The sequence below is a fragment of the Saccostrea cucullata genome, unplaced genomic scaffold (genome assembly GCF_032062105.1).
Source record: "Saccostrea cucullata isolate Sc308-1 unplaced genomic scaffold, CSIRO_AGI_Scuc_v1 ctg2047, whole genome shotgun sequence".
Taxonomy (NCBI): Eukaryota; Metazoa; Mollusca; class Bivalvia; order Ostreida; family Ostreidae; genus Saccostrea; species Saccostrea cuccullata.
Genome location: NW_026918162.1, coordinates 119,389 through 138,607, shown reverse-complemented (window position 1 = coordinate 138,607; position 19,219 = coordinate 119,389). Strand labels below are relative to the sequence as shown.

The 19,219-nt window shown below is 31.2% G+C and overlaps 1 protein-coding gene across 1 annotated transcript; it reads right to left on the bottom strand.

Moving 5' to 3' along the window:
- Nucleotides 1-6,732: 6,732 nt before the first annotated feature.
- LOC134258521 (reelin-like) lies at nucleotides 6,733-18,779 on the bottom strand. Its single transcript, XM_062741088.1, has 9 exons — nucleotides 18,769-18,779; nucleotides 10,170-10,205; nucleotides 9,505-9,716; nucleotides 9,068-9,309; nucleotides 8,821-8,975; nucleotides 8,404-8,620; nucleotides 8,061-8,175; nucleotides 7,570-7,748; nucleotides 6,733-7,247 (listed from the first exon to the last, which is right to left on the bottom strand). The coding sequence occupies exons 3-9, from the start codon at nucleotides 9,688-9,690 to the stop codon at nucleotides 7,190-7,192; spliced, it is 1,152 nt and encodes a 383-aa protein (XP_062597072.1). The 5' UTR covers nucleotides 9,691-9,716; nucleotides 10,170-10,205; nucleotides 18,769-18,779; the 3' UTR covers nucleotides 6,733-7,189.
- Between the last annotated feature and the right edge of the window lie 440 nt (nucleotides 18,780-19,219).

The window sequence follows — 19,219 nt, the reverse complement described above, 5'->3', positions numbered from 1 at the left end:
CAAAAAATTGAAAATAACAATTTGGGTCTTGGGTTTTAATAAATAAAATGAATAAATTTCACCGCTTAGTTTTAATTTTTTTATTCAAAATTGCACAAAAATCGAATTTGAAGTGAAAAATATTTGATAGAATAATAAGGATGGTTTCAGAAGGGTAGAGTTTTGAACATCACAGAAGGTTTACAATTTCTTTATATCCTAGAAATTTGTTTTTTGAATCATTTGCAATGAAATTAGGTGAAAGAAATTTATACCAACCCAGGCATCCATTCTTTGTTTGTATCATCTGTCCTTAAGGTCTGTATGAGCGGCGGAAATGGCAACAATTAATACATCATACAGGAAGACAAACACTTATTATAATTTCGAAGATAATAAAAATAAATGACCATGAATGTATAATCATCAGACCTTTTCGCAAAACAAACTTAGATATAGATGCAAAACTAATGACCCCTGCAGTATGTAACAAACATATATAAATGCAAAAAGAATGGTTTCATGTACGAATGCCTTTCATATCTTTGGAATACAAAAATACAAAAAAGTGTTTGCTTTATTTTATAAATTAAATTTTATATAAAAAATGTTCATTAATGTACATCAAGCAAAGTAACTGCCAAATAAATAAAGGTAAGATCAAGAAAAACGATCTTTCCCAAAACATGTTTCTAATCTTACCTTATTAACTCTTCCAATTAGTTATGTAAAATCGCATAAGCACCACTGAACTCTTAGCGTAAGAAATTAATGAAAGGGTAATGGTTCAAAAACACTGACTTTATACTTTAATTCTTCTTGTGAGAAAATAACCTGAGCATAATGTGTTCATTTTATCCGTAAGAATACTAATAAAGGAGTATATATGATAAGAGCCAATTTTGGCCCCCTAAAAATCAACATTTTAGAATGACATTCAGATATGATTAATTGATACTTATTTTGTAGAAGAGACTATATTTGAAATATTTCCAATATATTTTTCACAATTATATGCACTCACTAGCTGTAAATGACATGAAAATAATGCTATTTTTGCTATTTAACAAAAAAGCCAAAAAATATGCCTTTTTCTTGATGTTTTTTCTTATGGGAAACATAGAGCGCAGTGCAGAACATGCATACTTTTTCTGTCACTAATTAGTATTGGATAGATACATCATTGGTAAAAATATGAAGCTTGTTCTAGGCTGCGCTCTATATTTTCTGGAAGAAAAACTGCTTGAAAATAAGCAGTTTTATACAAAATTTGCTGAAATGGCGGGAAAACGTGATTTTTTTGATGTCATATTTCTAAAATAACGGCATTTTGATAAAAATGAAAATGACCAATAAAGGTTGCATATATAGCTGTACAAATTAAAGCTATATATAAAGTAAAATTGAGATATTCATTTTAAGGGGCCAATTGAGACACTTACCATATATCGCTCTTTAAGAAATAACTGCAAAGCACCTGTCATCATCAACATCTCGTTCTGTCATTCAACGCCCGGTTACACTTTTGTTTGAACCGGTAACACGTGATCAACTTCAACTAGGTATCTTCGAAACATCGAAAAGAAAAAGGTAACCAATTGATATCTATTGCTTGATAAATAACAAGGCTAAAACAAGAACTATATTCGGATCCCATCCAATATTAGTGCAATCATTAATCAAACAAATATGACGATAAAATGTGAAATAGACCGGAGAGCTACAGTGCCACCCACAATGTGCGGTTTTCTCGATTTAACTCCATGTTTTTAAAACTATCATCTCAAAATATTATCAACTGTGTGTTCCTAACATATTCTGTCACTGTTTCCACAACAAAACATTCCTTATAATTGTTTCTAATAGCCCTCCTGGACCTGGAATTGAGAAGATATTTCGGTCTAACGCGCTTCGTACAGATGTAAACAACAGGTGCTTGAGGACAGGACCCCCCCTTTCGATATAGACCCCTAGGCTTTTTCGAATTTTTTCTCATAAAATATATTTCATTGCCATATTTGTGATAAGATCTATACCAGCAAATCGAAAAATTACCTAAAACAAACGTTCTATTAAATATACTCTACATTCTCTATATAAAAATCATAAAGAGAGGGTAGATATTTTTATAAAATGTAACTTTAAACAAATTTTCTAAATTGATAGGATAGATTATATCACATTGTATTGTTTGGGGGGGGGGGTGTTCCTGTCCTCCAGCACCTGTGATGTAAACCATGCCGTTAATTGATAAAGGAGTAAGGACTTTATTGAAATCTAGCCGTTTTTGCAATTGAGGTAAGAATTTGGAAGAATTAATTTAGAACCAAGCGCATTTTTTATGCGCAATAAAAATACAGGTGGCACTGTAGCCGTCCGGTCTATCATTATATATTTTTTCGGAGAGCTACAGTTCTGCAGCTAGCAAACAACTTACTGAAGGCTCAAATTTTATATGTTCAAGTCTCAAAATTTATATAAAAATTATACTGAGTCCATTTGAATTTAAATACTTGTAATTTCCCTTGTAAGGAACATGATATATTCATATGATTGTTGAAAAATTGCAAGTATAAGCCAATACAATTTATTATGCTTTTTTTTTAAATTTCTAAACAATTGGCAAAATGCTAATCCTCATATTAGGGGTAATTTCTGACAATTTAGTTTTATTTAATTTTTAATTTTAATATTTTTCACTCTTAATTATTATTTCAAAGAAAATTTTTACATGTTTCAATATCTAACAACAATTATTTATAATTTAAAGTACTATATTTGACTTTGTAACCCACTTGAGTTTGAGCAATTTTTTCGAAAATTGGCAATTTGTAAATCCCCATATCTCAATTATTTATTATTTCCCAAGCTCAATATTTGGCAAAGATAATGTTTAGAGTTATATTTGTGCAATAAAATCAAAAAAATTAATTTCAAAGATTGGTCTTGGAAAATTTTGGGCATTAAATTTGTAAAACTTTTGGCAATTCTTGAAAATTGGCATCATGCCAATTTTCAAGAGTTGTCTGCCCTTTGATATATTGCATATTTGATTATGATAAATGTCAATTTTGAAAGAACATAGTCTTATGTTATTCAAAATACCTTAATGGAAATGCAAGTTTAATTTTGAGTAAAATAAATCAAATGTGAATTTTACCATTTTCTTGAATTTTTTAAGTGCATTTGCACTTTAATGTGCAAAAAGGAGGTGGTGCTGCCTACGGCTGCCATGTTGAATGATGGGATTTTTTTTGGTCATTTTTTAATAACATATTATAAAGTCTAACTACCCACCAAATTTCATTAAGATATGACAACCTTCGATTTGGACAGTTCTGCATGGTTTTCTCGCGGACTGACTCTTAACAGAAGTGAAGGAGAAACTTCAACAGTACTGTGCAACAATGTATTCAAGAAGTTGTGTAAATCAGATTTGGATACTTAAAAGTTCCAAGGAACTTTTGGACAATTTGATTTCAAAAGATTTCACCAAAATCAACAGCTTTAAAACTTACGACTTTTCAACTTTATACACAATCATTCCCCATGATAAATTAAAGTTGGGGCTTTTTGATATCATTGACAACTGTTTTTTCAATAAAACCGGAACTCATAAATCAACTTATCTTGTTATTGGTCATTTGCAAAAATATTTTGTTAAAACATTCTGATTGTACTCACAAGAACTCTGAAGTTGACATAAAAAAGATGCTTGATTTTTCTGATTGACAATATCTATTTGTTTTTGGAGACCAGATATTCCAACAATCTATTGGAATTCCAGTGGGTACCAATTGCGCCCCGTTATAAGCAGACCTATTTTTATATTAATATAAAGCAGAATTTGTGCAAAATCTTATGCGTGAAAAGAAGCAAACACTTGCATGGCCTTCAGTCGATGTTAAAGATATATCGAAGACGTATTACCAATTATCAATGGTAATTTCCATTCTTATATTCTGGTGAGCTTGAGATAAAAGATACCACAGAGTCTGACACATCCGTTTCATATTTGAATATCTTACTTGAAAAAGACGTTAATGGTAATCTAACAACCAAGCTGTATGATAAACGTGATGACTTCAACTATTCTTTCGTCAACTTTCCTTACTTATGCAGCAATATACCTTCATCACCTGCATACGTAGTTTATATATCTCAGATGAATCGATACACAAGAGCATGGTCTACGTATGGACAATTCTTAATCGAGGTAAATTATTGACAAACAAGTTGATGAAACAAGAATAGCAGCAGTCTCATTTAAATTCATCATTTCGTAAATTCTATGGTCGATACAATGACCTTGTCAGCAAACACAATTTATTATTGCTGACTGACTTTTTTCATACTAATTATTAGTCAATATTTATACCCTGCTTTGACGAAGGATTTCTACGTTATTTTCTACGTTATTTCCCGATCATGACAAGGAGCACACCGCGGGAGTGACCGGTCAGCAATGGATGCTCACTCCTCCATGGCACTTGATCCCACCTCCGATGGTTTGGAGGTCTGTGTTTGCTCTGCATCTTTTTTTGTATTGTTTTTTTGGACTTTTGATCTTGAATAATTTCCGTTATCTCCATATTTTCTTACATATGTTACCTTTTAAAATCACTGAAAGAAATACCTTGTTTATTTAACTAGTATGTCTAGTAAAGCGTTCGTCGTGATAAGTAATCACTCTATTTACTGCCTAGTTAAGATAGCGAGCAGAAACGTATTTATTAATGTTACTCAGACACGTGTTTGTGTTTGTTTATTCTTGTCATCTATTGGCTGTTAGGATGGTCATCTAGTCAGGTGACATAAATATTCATAGCACGGGCTATTAGTGACCATGAAAGAAATTTTGTATAGGGAAAGCCATTAGAACAGTTAGAAGGCTCTATTTCGTGCAGTCGTATAAGTCCCACCCACCCGCCCATTGCTTAGTTTTAAATATTATATTAACTTTATACTTTGTTGAAAATATTTATATTCTATTTTGTAGAATTCGGACATTGATGAGGACATTAGAAAAAGAGATATAATGTGTATTGTGTTTAATAATAAAACTGCACTTTTAGAGTGCTTCATATCCTATTTCACGAGTTTGTGTTTATTTCATAAATGTTTTATGTTCGTTTAAGTGAAACGAATAAGAACATAAGATGTCCCGTGTAGCGGGGTCGTATAAATACAAATGTACGTAGTCAAAGTTACTTACCCTGATAATTCCATACATGTTTATGCTACTGCGATAAAATTTTTTTTTTAAAATTAAGATTTTGGAATGTTCAACTTCTAGTAGTACAAACTGTAATTGTTTATTTCGTGTAATTTGTTACTTGTGAATGAAGCATGGAGATAACGATCAGTATTTAAGCTCCATTCAAACAATACAAAATCGGAGCAGAGCAAACAAGGACCTTCAAAAACACCAGTGATACGTGGAATGAGTATCCCCTGTCGACCGGCCACACCCGCCTTAAGCGCCTTGTCATGGTCGGAGAAAAAAACCCCGGAAAATCCATAGACAATTCAGTTTGTGTAAATAATGACATAACAATAAGTATGACAAACGTCATTCAGCCTTCGGCTTAATGATAGGATAAAGAGGATAGGTTGAACTTATTTAATATTTTGTAGATAAGAAATCTCTCTTCACCTTGAACATATTTTTAGGAGGATTTTTATAAATTAACAATTGATTTCTTCGTTATTTTTGTAAGTTGTTATTTAAGGTGAAAATAAGTATTTTGTAGCATTACACAACATTGATGTTGTTCTTTTATAAGCGGTACAGCGTATTATTATTAAACTCTTTTTGTGTGTTGTGTTTAGTGTGCATCTTTTCTTTGCAACTGCGCTTGGTGCGATTTTATTGCGTTTCACATGATCGAATTCTTACTGGTTTAATATGAATTCCTTTTACATATGTTAAGCACTTTAACTGTTTATATTGTTGATATTTAACTATTCAATAATTCATTCATTTTGAAATCCCAGACAGAAAATGGATGATTAAAGCTGGTGATTATATGGTTTTTATTCATGAATATATAACATCCAAGGTACACCTCTGCCAAAACGTCCAGCCATATTATCTAAAATCATTGCAAAGGTCGTAGGCTATTTAAGGGAGAAATAGTTCAACTCTACATTAAATCTAATAACTATATATCATTCACAAAATTGTTAACTTAAGGTTATTGAGGTATCACAGTGTTTGCTACAGAAAATCAAGAGTTTTTAATAAATAAAAGTATTTATATCATGAATTTCAGATTGCTATATTATATCATTAAAAAAATATTCTATATGCAATTTTAGTATATTAACAGGAAATACTATTGTATATTCCCATTTCATAACAAAAAATAATACACACATACCGTATTTAATTCAATATTTATAAATGCTCCTTAAACTTTAAAACTATTGTATAATAAAGAATCAAAGTATTAACTATACTTTACTAAATCAAAGTCAGAGATGTCACATGTGTCACCTGTTTAATCAACTGACGAATTAAATGAGATTTAACATGTGCCCATTCTCATACAAGAAAAGAAAGCATGACACAACACTAAACCAGAAACACGCAAAACACGTGCATTGCAGGGAGTGTTACCAAAGAATGGAAGGACTCCCGTGCATCTACTTAACAAATAAACTTGGTTTATGTTTAGCCTTCCTACACCCAGAATAATGACCAAAAAGATCTGTCACTAAGGTGCCATGTAAAGGTCTCGGGGCTGATGTTTATAATCACCTGTTTTACATACAAATGTTTAGCCTTTGTATAAAAGGAATTCATGAATTTGTCAATTTATGTCAATTCACGTTAAAATAAATGTTAACATAAACATTACATTTCGTTTCTTGGATATAATGAAACGTAATAAGATGCTATTAGCCTGTTCTGTAAAGCTTACAGATTTCTATTAATTCCGTATTTCTTTTTTTTTATCTTTTATCGTGTGTGCTTCAAAAATTTTGTAACCCCAAAAATACATATTATTTTGGCTCCTTTAAAACTCACCATAACACCTGTTATTGAAGTCTTACACAATGATAAATTCAAGAAAAAAAAGCACAGCATTACATTTTAGAGTTGATGAATAGTCCATTAACCTTAAATAAATTATATATACAAATACATTACCGAATGACAAAACAATAAATGCAATCAAAAATTGATATAAAGTCTTAATCCTTGTTATGTTGTATCACCACTCAATCTGGATCTAAATCTCATATTATGCGCTCTGTGGTCCCTAAATAAAACAAGACCACGTCAAAAACATGTAATTCAAAAGAATTATTTAATCCATTCATTTCATAATGAAATGCTATTACTTAATTTTAGAAAACAATAATGTTTCAATTAAAATAATAAAAAATGCAACTATATCATATATAGAATACAATGTATTGACCTAAATTTCACTTCATATTTGGATGAAACATATGGAGATAACGAACAGTATAAGGTGCCATGGAGGAGTGAGCATCCCCTGACGACCGGTCCCACCCATCGTGCGTAAAATGTTAATGAAATTTAAAACATTAATGATCACATGATTAATCATTACTTACTTGATGACCTCAACTTTGTCAATGGCCCACTGATCGTAACCTTTGTTACGATGGACTGGTTGCCACCACCTGAACTGTACCCCTTCCTGTTTAGCGTCATCTGGTATATCGTAGGCTGCTCTTTTAGGCAATAAATATTCTTCAGCATCATGACGAGATAATAACTTCCATTCCGCTCCCTGAAAGAAGTAATCTAGGCGTTTTATAATCAAAGTATTGAGTGCGATTAGTTAATTATACAACAATAATTAAAACATGAATGAATTATGAAAATTTGCTGTAGATAAATAGTTGATTATAATATTCCGTTTCTAGAGAAGAGCTTAACAAATTGCAGTCGTATTTTGTATCAATATAGCATCCAACATATTTTTCTTTTAACCAATTGTACTCTCTTTTTACTTCAAAGAGATCCTTGTCATCTTTTTCAAAATAGAAACAAGATTCTATTAAGTTTTTATCTCTTTACATGAGCTGATGATAAGTTATACCCTATTAAGAGTGTATTGTAGTAAAACTCCACTGTATGAGCCATTTCTTCCAGACTGAATGTTACAACTTGCTGTCTGAGCAGGACATCCGATTTGTAGAACAAACATGATTTTTCTGCAGATGCAAACAAAAATATTAGAAACATAAACGTAAGGCTATTTCACAAGACAATTACATATCTCTTTTCATATATGGTAAATAGCGCAGCTGAGATACCGGTATCATTAATTTTCAGAATCGTAACTGTTTTACATATTTCCGAGAAATTAGAAATTAAATTCATTTACATTTATAATTAAACGTAAATTCAAATATTCATGCTTTCACCAAACATCTTTTTACCTAGCTTTTCTCAGATCCATCTCTACAGTTTTTGCCTCTCGTTGACCACATCCGTTAAAGTACAATGTTTTGCCATGAGCAAATGGACGTAGGGCTCCACAGCCGAAACCTATTCCACCTCCGGTGATGGATTCCCAATAAAATGAGAAAATACCTCCCTCAAAGGAGTCATACAACGTGCTTATCAAACTATCTGGGCGAGGAAGACAAGATTTTCCTAAAATAAATAAAATATTTCCTGTAATACTTTCTACGTACACTGTATATTGTCAAACATTCAAACAATTTTAACTGCATACTTGCATTTCGCTAATTTTACTGTTAAAAGTATTTTGTGTGATGTAATGTAAAGATTGATGAACAAACAATGAATGAATGCAAAATCTATTTATTAAAGATTAGTTTCATCAAACTTACCAAAGTATCCCCTTTCACAGAAGCATTTTCCATTAACACAAATTCCCCTGGAATGACATAAATCTGGGCATTTCTCTCCTACATAGATATCGTCAAGTGCCCAAGATGTTCCGACTTTAGATATGGCATCCTGGATCCATCGGAAGCGAGTTGAACTTTAAAAAAAACAAGGACGAGAATACACTCACAATTTTTTTTCATTTTGAAAGAAGTATGTTCGTCAGGATATTCTAGAAAAGAGATATACCTGGAAAATGTTTTCTCAGTCAGTGGAATGGTCACAAGAGTCCACGAATGATACGCATCATGAGTATAGACGGACGCCGAGTGATAGTGCCTGGGTTCACACTCTGACAGTAGAGCATGATCTGGGAGACAGAGTGGACGCACCAGATCCCACTGGTCACTTCGTGGATCCTTATTGTATTCCAAACGTAAGGGAGCATAATCTTCACAGGAATCGTAAATGTCATCACATCCCACTGAAATCTGTAAAAAAAAGTTTATAAAAGACACCTTTAGTTAATTTGAAGAGATATTAAAGGATACAAAATGTACAAATGCCTGGCATAGACTAACTTATTTTTCGACCTATTTCAGTAGAACTGAGATTGCCCCGATTGATTGTTTCATCAACATCTATCCTTTTTATTCATTACTAAAGAGTTATTACAAATCTTTTACCTTGAATTGGAGCATGAAACTCTCCTGAACAATGAGTTGACTGGTTGTGAAACTTCTATTTCCTTTGCCCTCCTCCCACACGATAGAACTGTCACCTTTTGTACACATGTTGTCTTTAATTTCTCCAAACGAATTAAATTCCCAAGGGGCATCACTTTGGATAGCCTCATCAAAAGAAACCTGCATAAGGCTAGGATTGATTTCTTTTCCGCCTGTGCAAAATGACCTCATTTGTAAAAAATATCCAGAAGGACTTAATAAACACATCGAGTAATGAATTTCATTAGAATTAACAATTTCTTTTCTAATGAATAAATGCACAAATACAGTATATTTTACATCGATTCTTCATTGCCTATATGGTAGGATTTGCTCAAATTTTAGCATATGTTCAACATTATTTTCTTCAATTGCAAAAAATAATAGTTTTACATTTTGTATATCTACAATGAATGTGAATACCTTCCAATTCTTTCGCGGTCCAAAAATATATAATTCTATATAATTCAAATGTTTTGAAACCCACAGTTAAGATTATTATTTCGAAACATTTTGTTGAGATATGTAAATCTGAATATTTTTTCAAATTCCTTTTGTTAAATGCCAAGTTGGCAACCTGTCGGCAATATTTCGGCGGGAGGAAATGGGTGATAGTCTCTACAAACCTATAAGGATGTTGTCAATAGCCCATTGTGGTCCTGAGGTATGATAAATTTGGGTAACGGGTGTCAAAAAGTCAATGCAAATTTTATTGTATAAAAGAAGAACCATACAGGAAAACGGAATCACTGAGAAAGCTTTTGTTTTGTTATTGCAAAGTAGTTTTAACTCCAAACAGGTGTTTTTGCAGGTTTATATGTGAACCTACGCTTAGAGAAAGAACCATCAATTGTATTTTTTCAAAATTGAATTCAGAAAAATTCAACAGCTTTATCTCTGAGGAAAGTCCATTAAATATCGACACCCCCTTCCCCCACCCGCTAAGTTCAATTTTTATTTTACATCTGACAATTCTGCTGCAAAAAAGCAAAGATATATTAAAGACATCTTGGAGAAAGATACGTTAACAGTACTTAGCCATCTTTGTATTACCTAGATATTTTTTTTGTCAAATGTAGGAAAGTCTGTCAAATTCTAAGCTTGTTCTGTGTTTCATTGCTTCCGAGCTTGTTTGAGGCTTCTGTGTGATAATACATAGCAAATTTCGACACAAAATGTATTTTTTACAATTCTGTATTTGTGCACTTTTTATTTGTCAAAGTATGTTTGCCAATTTAATGATTGTTTTCGCAATGGAAATCCTTTTGTAAATTTCAGCCTTTGTACCGTAGCAAACTTTGCTGTTATCATCCCTTTGGTCGCCCCTGAACTGTAATTTTCTTATAAAGTTAGTGGAATCCAATAGAAGAGTACGGAAGCACATTTAGGACCTATCAAAAATATTTTTGAATTCGTTATAACAATTTTTAGAATTCGTTATAACGAATTTAATTTGTTAAAACAGATTTATTGAATTCGTTATAACGAATTTAATTTGTTATAACAGATTTATTGAATTCGTTATAATGAATTTAATTTGTTATAACAGATTCATTGAATTCGTTATAACGAATTTAATTTGTTATTACAGATTCATTGAATTCGTTATAACGAATTTAATATGTTGTTACAGATTTTTTGAATTCGTTATAACCAATTCAAGAATTTGATTATAACGAATTCAACAAATCTATAATAACAAATCATATTCGTTATAACGAATTTAATGAATCTGTTATAACAAATTAAATTCGTTATAATGCATTCAATAAATCTGTTATAACATATTAAATTCGTTATAACGAATTCAATAAATCTGTTTTAACAAATTAAATTCGTTATAACGAATTCTAAAAATCTGTTATAACAAATTAAATTCGTTATAACGAATTCTAAAAATCGTTATAACGAATTCAAATATATTTTGTGATACGTCCTAAATGGGCTTCCGTAGAAGAGCATTCTCACTCAATATTCTTGGTCTTTGTATGTTTCAACTTCAACATAAGAGGTAGCCTTTCAGGATCAATTGTATAACATAACATGTACCTAGTTTGTAATCATTCACTTTTAGATTGACTGCTCTATTTGGACTCCTTTCTGAGATTTGATTAAAACAGTTTTCCACATCTAGATATAAACGCCTCGTCGCATGCTGAAACACACGTGTCTAACTGACGCATCAAATTTTGTTTTATATTCTTCAATTAAATATATGCTGTTCAGAAAAGTTTCCTGGTTGAAAAAATATTGTCTCATTTAAACCACTAAGTATAAAATGTATCGAGATATCATGCACACCATGCACACGTTCGTCTACTATTAAAGGGTTTTGTTTAAGGAAGGAAGCTTATTTCAAATTTTGTTATACGATATAACATAACTTGGGGCAGTTTACGCTTTATGAACCGCGAAGCGGTTTATAAAAAAGCGTAAACTGTCCCAAGTTATGTTATATCGTATCACCTAATTTGAAATAAACTTCATTCCTTATAATTTGATTTCAGTGTAGACAATGAGACAATTTTCCCCCGGAAAAAGGCTTCAAATTGAGTATTATATTAAAAGTAACGTCAAGGGGAGTAATACGTTTTTGACGTAACTCATTGTGACGTAGGCAAGTTATGTTATACAAAATATTTTATGTTCCTCTGAATGATTCAGCCAATGAAATTGCTTGAGACAAGTGAAATTAAATTATTTATAAAATAATTCATTTTTTCAAAAAAGTTTGGTCTCCTTCAATTTCTAACTTTGTTCTCGTGCTTTGTAGTGAAAGGTAGTTATGAAATTTATAGAATGATCGAAACGTATGAAGGTATATTGCTGCATAAGCAAAGGAAATTGACAAATGTATTTGGGGTTTGAAAAAGCATACTTTGCTTTAAAACTACAGTTATACTTTTTTTACAATTTGACACATCGTTCACAAACTTTTGTGCTGACAAAACTTAATGTAGGGCCAGCATTTTTTTATTTTTAGGTTTACAAACCCGCCGCTCGAGTTTTTGAATTTTCAGAAAAAAAATAAAATTGAGAAAAACAGAATTTTTTCTTTCCGATGTCAAATTTGAGTCGGGATCGAGATTTCAAATTTACGAACTCGTACTTCCGGTTTCAAAAAATGCATGATGGCGGGTAACGAAGGTAGATTTGTCAAGTCCATAGCAGCACTAAACCTTGGTTTAATGTAAATATTTATCGATAGGAGTGCCATTCAAAACGTCTCACTCATTCAGGGAACAAATAAAGTGCTGACAACTTTGTTGCACAATGACATGTTGGTGAGATAATGTATCCGTATTCAAAAGTATCTGTCATCTGTCTGTAAATTAATTTCCTCCCACAGGTTTAAAACTGCCCATGGTAGCTCTCATTGTTTAAGTGTCTGTTATAGCTTTCAGTCTTAGCATCATTCTTCAGAAAGGGGTTCCTTATGCATCAGATGTAATGAATAAAACTATGGGAGAGATTAAGTCCATTTGAGGAAGAAATAAACAATTATAATTTTGCCTAAAGAAACAAAATATTTCAAATATTTAAAAACAAGTATATCTCATACAAATATATACAGGCAGGTAGTATCTTTTGTGGCAGCCAGAAAAATTATTTTACTCTTAATTGAAAAAAAATTCCATCCTACTCCCCAATACTCCCTTTCTGTTTTAAGAAAGGAATTATTATTTTAGGTCTCAAGTATATTTAGAACAATTTCAACACATTCATCTAATACATATTAAAAAATTATATTTAATATGAAGATATATAAATATATGTGTATATTGAAAGAGTTTAAAAAATCTGTATTTTGTCCAACATCACAAGATTTATCATTTAAATCACTGGCCCCAACTGGTAAACAATTAAGGGTTCTATTTTCCCCTTTGTAACCCTTATGTGTCCAGTGGCAAGGAGCCTGTTAGGAGAGCATTAAAAAAGAAGCAAAAATTAATATAGAAAAAGTCGATAATGTATCCCCAAAAAAATAATTTTATTTTTTTTTTATTTCCTCCTCCTACGGGACTTTTTCATTCTGATGTTCGTAAACCTAAAAATAAAAAAAATGCTGGCCTAAATTTCACTGACGAGGGTTAAAAATGAATAGAATGTGTTAGCAGGTACATTTTTCAATTAACATTGATTCAATATTTATTTTTACTTTTTGTTTTACCTTTTCCCTCATCTGAAAGTATGCCTACCTCGTATAAGCAGAATATTTCGCAAGAATTAAATTTTGGCATAATTAGCGAGGGTGCCGACATCACTAAAATTGAATATTGCTAAAAATTAAGAATTGATTATAATAGATTCCCAACGAAACAAATTTCAAAAGTATACCAATATCATCGATGTTCGTTTAATGTGAAATGCAAAATATGATTTAGAATAACAAATATTGAAATGGTAAAAAATTTCAATTTCATTGAAAACTACAAGACTATCCTGCAATCTACTCAAAGAAAAAGATTTTTTTAAAGAAAGCAGAGTCACTATACTGAAAATTGTTCTGAAATGGTCAAATACATGAAAATATGTAAAAATTGCGCTTCATGCAAAAATATGTTCAAGAGCCAATATATTTTATATACACTATATCTGCTTTGGATATCTAGAAATACAAGCAATTCTTAATTCCAAAAGTGTAGAGGGATTTAAAAAAAGTAATTAAAAAAAAAATTAAAAAAGGAGTGGTACAAGATCGCAGTTCAGCTGGTCGATCAAAAACTGTAGGAACCTCATAAAATGTTGATGTAATGAAAAAAATGATATCTATAAATACCAGGTTTATTACGAAAAACGTTGGTTAGACATTAAATATTTCAACATAACAGCTTATTAAGTTCTGACAAAGGAAAATGAAAACATTTTTAAAATTTATCAAATATATAGGTGCTTCATTTCTTTATTTATATGCCTAAAAGAAATCATGCATGTTCAAATTGTATATTGAATAAAAAAACAATTATTAGAAAAAGAGGTGTTATAAATTTGGGTAACGGGTGCCAAAAAGTCACTGCAAAATTTATTATATAAAATTTTATTGTATAAAAGAAGGTCCGTAAAGTAAAGTGGAATCAGAGAGAAAGCTGTTGTTTTATTATTGCAAAGTAGTTGTAACTCCAAACAGATGTTTTTTGCAGGTTTATTTGCAACTTTTCTCTGAGGAAAGTCCATTAGATACAGATCCCAGAGTTTATTTTTTTTTTTGTTTTACATCTGACAATTCTGCTGCAAAAAAGCAAAGATATATGAAGGACATCTTGGAGAAAGAAACGTTAAGAGTACTTTGCGATCTTTGTATTAGCTAGATATACCGTGCCGGGGTATAATTTTCTTGTCAAATGTAGGAAAGCCTATTAAATTCTAAGTTGTTCTGTGTTTCTTAGCTTCTGAATTGGTTTGAGGCTTCTGCGTGATTATACAAAACAAATTTCGACACAAAATGTAATTTTTGCAATTCTTTATTTGTGCACTTTTTATTAAGTATTTATGCCAAGTTAATGACTGTTTTCACAATTAAAAGCCTTTTGTAAATACCAGCCTTTGTACCGTATTAAAAAATTGCTGTTATCATCCCGTTGGTCTCCCTTGAACTATAATTTTGTTATAAAGTTAATGTTATCCAATAAACAAGCATTCTCACTCAACATTCTTTGTCTCTGTATGTTTCAACTTCAACTTAAGAAGTAGCTTGCAAGATCAATTATTTTACATAACATGTATCTGGTTGGTAATCTTTGAACAAAACAATTTTTTTTATTGTTTCACACATTCACTTTTAGATTGATTGCTCTTTTTGGACTCCTTTCTGAGATTTGATTAAAACAGTTTTTATATTAATATAAAAACGCCTCGTCGCATTCCGAAACACACGTGTCCAACTGACGCACCAGGTTTTGTTATATATTCTCAATTAAATATCTGTCTGTAAGGAAGTTAATGCTGTTAAGACAACTTTCCTGGTAAAAAAAGATAAAATCATAGAAAAAATCACTTAGTATAAAATGTATAGAGATAGCATACAAACCTTCGTCTACCATTAAAGGGTTTTGTTATTGAAATAATTCATTTTATCAAAAAAGTCTGGTCTCCTTAAATTTCTAACTTTGTTCTCGTACTTCGTAGTGAAAGGTACTTAAGAAATTTATGGAATGATCGAAACGTATGCAGGTATATTGTTGCATAATAAGCAAAGAAAGTAGACAATTTGATTCAGGGGTTTGAAAAGCACACTTTGCTTTAAAAAATACAGATATACATCATTTTACTATTAATTTGACACATCTTTCACAAACTTTTGTGCTTACAAAACTTAATGTCAGTTTCACTGAGGAGGGTTGAATTAAGTCAATTTCGTAACTTTAGTACACCAACGAAATAAATAAGTTACAATCACAGACCTACAATGATGTGTCGCGAAAGGAAAAACTTCATAACCGTCCTTATCTGCATTGACAAGTCCAATTTCTTTGCAGTCAAGCATCATTTTTTTTTTTTTTGTAATTTCAGTGAATTAGTTGAAATGTTCGATTTTTTAAATTATAGTTTTTTCCTAAAGGAAACAGTTATTAAAGATTAAACAATAATAATAAAATTTCGACATTTTGCATCATTCGGTAACCCTAAATTTGAGGGTGTTGCAGTTCTTTTGTTATTTTCCCTAAATGTGTAGCAGATTAAAAGAAGAATTTTTATGTTGCAGAAACTCATATTAATTTTTTTCAAATGCAACAATATATAAAGCACAACGAGAAACAATATTTGGAAGGTGTGTATTGACTTCCATTTTGCCAGTAAATGATGTGAAAATTAGTCTTCTTGTGACGGCAAAATATATCAGATTTTCCGTTTTTTAGATAGGGAATCCCCATTGTTCTGAAAAAGTGCCTCCTTGAAACAAAATAATTTTGATATATACACAAAGAAGCAGGAATTTTCTTCAAAACTGCCATTTCCGATTTTTGTTTCAAAGAGGCACATTTTTGAAAAACGCAAAAATTGAATAAAAATTATTCTCCAAACGAAATGCAAAATGTGAACTTTAAATAACACTGTAAAAACATCGTGTCCGAAATGGTCCAGTGGATATGCTGGTGGGCTTCCAACTAGTACTTTTACCAGAGAATGGGTTCGAATCTTGGTATGGATCATTTTTGCATTTTTTTCTATATTTAATGGTAGTGCGATGAAATTACATATATTTTGAAAGAGAGGTGGGAGGTGGATGTCAAGAATTAATTGAGTAATAACTAATCTATATATTAAAAATGCAGGATTAAATTGTTTTCCTTGATATGCTTTGACTTAAAACTAATGCTTTATTTGTTTTGTCTTGGAAAATAAAGTTACTGTATTGTTTAAATAATATATTTTTTATTTTTTTTTTTTTGGCAAACTGTAGTTATTGCAATTTTGGTCTCTTAGCTAATAGCCAAGATTTTATATGAAACAAATAAAATGTCTTGGACGTAAAACCAACAGTGTGATTATGGGACGCAGTTTTATTTCATGAAAAAAATATTTTCGCATGATGTCTACAGTATATATTTCAAAATTCTGCTTTAGCCATTGTGCTTTTTGTTGTTCCAACCTTTTTCGTGCAAAATGACGAAAGTGTTTTGCTGTATCAAGCAGGAAATACCCGCCGTAAACATAGTCCTCTAGGTAGCTGTATCTATAATAAGACATAACGAGGGTATTTAAATGTCCTTCTCGATATATAGGGAATAATCGCGAGTTTCTGCAACACCCTCTTTAAGGCGACGGTGCATCTAATTTAAACTTAATTTAAAGAAAATCAAATAATGCCGCGTTAACTTCTGTATCTTCGCTAGCCAAGAGTAGAGGAGCCGATCGTCACTCTTTGCTAGCGAAGATGCAACTTTCGACGACATTGAAAATTAGAAATACTAGAACAAGAATTTTCATGATGAACCCTATAATTCTCTCTTGTGACAAACGTAATTTTGAACTTTGATCGTCCTCTCAGTGATATTTATAATCCAGTAGTCACGAAAAGCACGGACTCAACTAATAAAATATCAAAAAAGCACATTTTGTTACGTATACTCTATAAAAATTTGGTCCTTAAGGGATGCCATGTTATTAGACATGATTTCGTATCCATGTATAAACTTCAACTACGTGAAAACATGCATTAAGTTTTTATTAATATGTATGTTTCATTTTGATGCCTCGATAAGAATTTGGTTTAAGTAAAAAATTAAGTATAGAAATACCCTGGTATCCTCTTTGTATGGAAACTGCAAAGCTTGAACATATATGCCAGTTGCCATTTCCTTTCCGTGCACGTGCTTGGATAAATAGTGAATGATAATCCTTTTTTGTATGTACCAGTTGCTTATTAAATATGCAAATATTAATAGCAAAACAAAGTTCTTTTTTAAATGAATGATTACTTGCATGTTTTTGTATTTTTGTTCGGTTTTTAGATTAGAAATATGTCCAACCTATCTAAATGAAAATCCTGTGGGTAAACTATAGTTCTAGGTACATTCCTGCGCTTTTATTTACCCCAGCTACATTTGCTTTAAGAACCATCATTACACTGCACATTAAAGAGCTCTGATTCTGTGCTTTTTTCCCTACAGTAAGAGTGATCTACCCTTAAATCTAAATTCCTATAAATAGAAATTTACAATAAATTACAAATTTTGTAATCATTTCAAGTATTTTTAACACTTTAGAAGTCCAAGATAAGGAATATGAACACATTATTTTCATACATTTTCTCAATGGATGTAAACAACAATGATTTCTGTTCACTGATGGTCCAAAAACATTTTCACTAGTGTATATAGGGCTCTTATTTAGCCTGGGTTAGTATCAGAAAACATTCTCTATAGTACTAGTACTAGGGCCCCTTTTGCCAAAAAAACCTATAACTAAGACTAAAATGTTCTCCTGGGTAATAATTTACTTTTTGCATTTACTTGGAAATGGTTTTTAAGAAACAATTTGGACAAATATATTTATGCGTGTCATTTTTAACAGAATCATATATACTACGAAAGCCATGAAGGGACACGTCGATTTCTCAAAAAAGTAAAAATTAATTTGAGATCTCGAATTACACAATCCGTTTCCACGGATTATCAATTCGTTCCCTCGATTTATAATTCGAGATCTCGAAATACACAATCCATTCCCATGGATTACTAATTCGTTCCCTCGATTTATAATTTGAGATCTCGAAATACACAATCTGTTCCCACAGACTACCAATTCGTTCTCACAGATTATTAATTCGTTCCTTCAAATTACACAATCTGTTATCTCGGATTAATTCATTCTCTCAATTTATAAAATTCGTTCCCTCGGAATGAAAAATGTCCCACGATTTCATTATTATTTATCTGCATATATCGGATATGACAACACCTGTTTAATGGATAGAAAACGAAGTAGTTTACATCCTACTTTTTATTACAAATTCAGTTAAAAATGAGAAAAAAAACTTTTTCAAATCCATATGCTAGTACAGATATTTGTTCAAATCAAGTCGTAGACTTCTATGTTACATGTATATAAAAATCATTGAAAACCCTAGTAAAAGTTAACATGGGTCCTGTTTAATTGTTTTTTTTTTCTAAAATAAATATACGTGACTAAATTTTTAAAAAAAAGTTTGGAACTACCGGTTGCTGAAACGAAT

What these genes read in the sequence shown, in the direction of transcription:
- LOC134258521 (XM_062741088.1), bottom strand. Translation starts at nt 9,690, where the DNA reads ATGCAGGTTTCTTTTGATGAGGCTATCCAAAGTGATGCCCCTTGGGAA. An exon ending in CTGTGAAAGGGGATACTTTG is followed by an intron (nt 8,621 to 8,820) that starts GTAAGTTTGATG and finishes TATTTATTTTAG; the next exon opens with GAAAATCTTGTCTTCCTCGC. An exon ending in GACAAAGTTGAGGTCATCAA is followed by an intron (nt 7,248 to 7,569) that starts GTAAGTAATGAT and finishes TGTTTTATTTAG; the next exon opens with GGACCACAGAGCGCATAATA.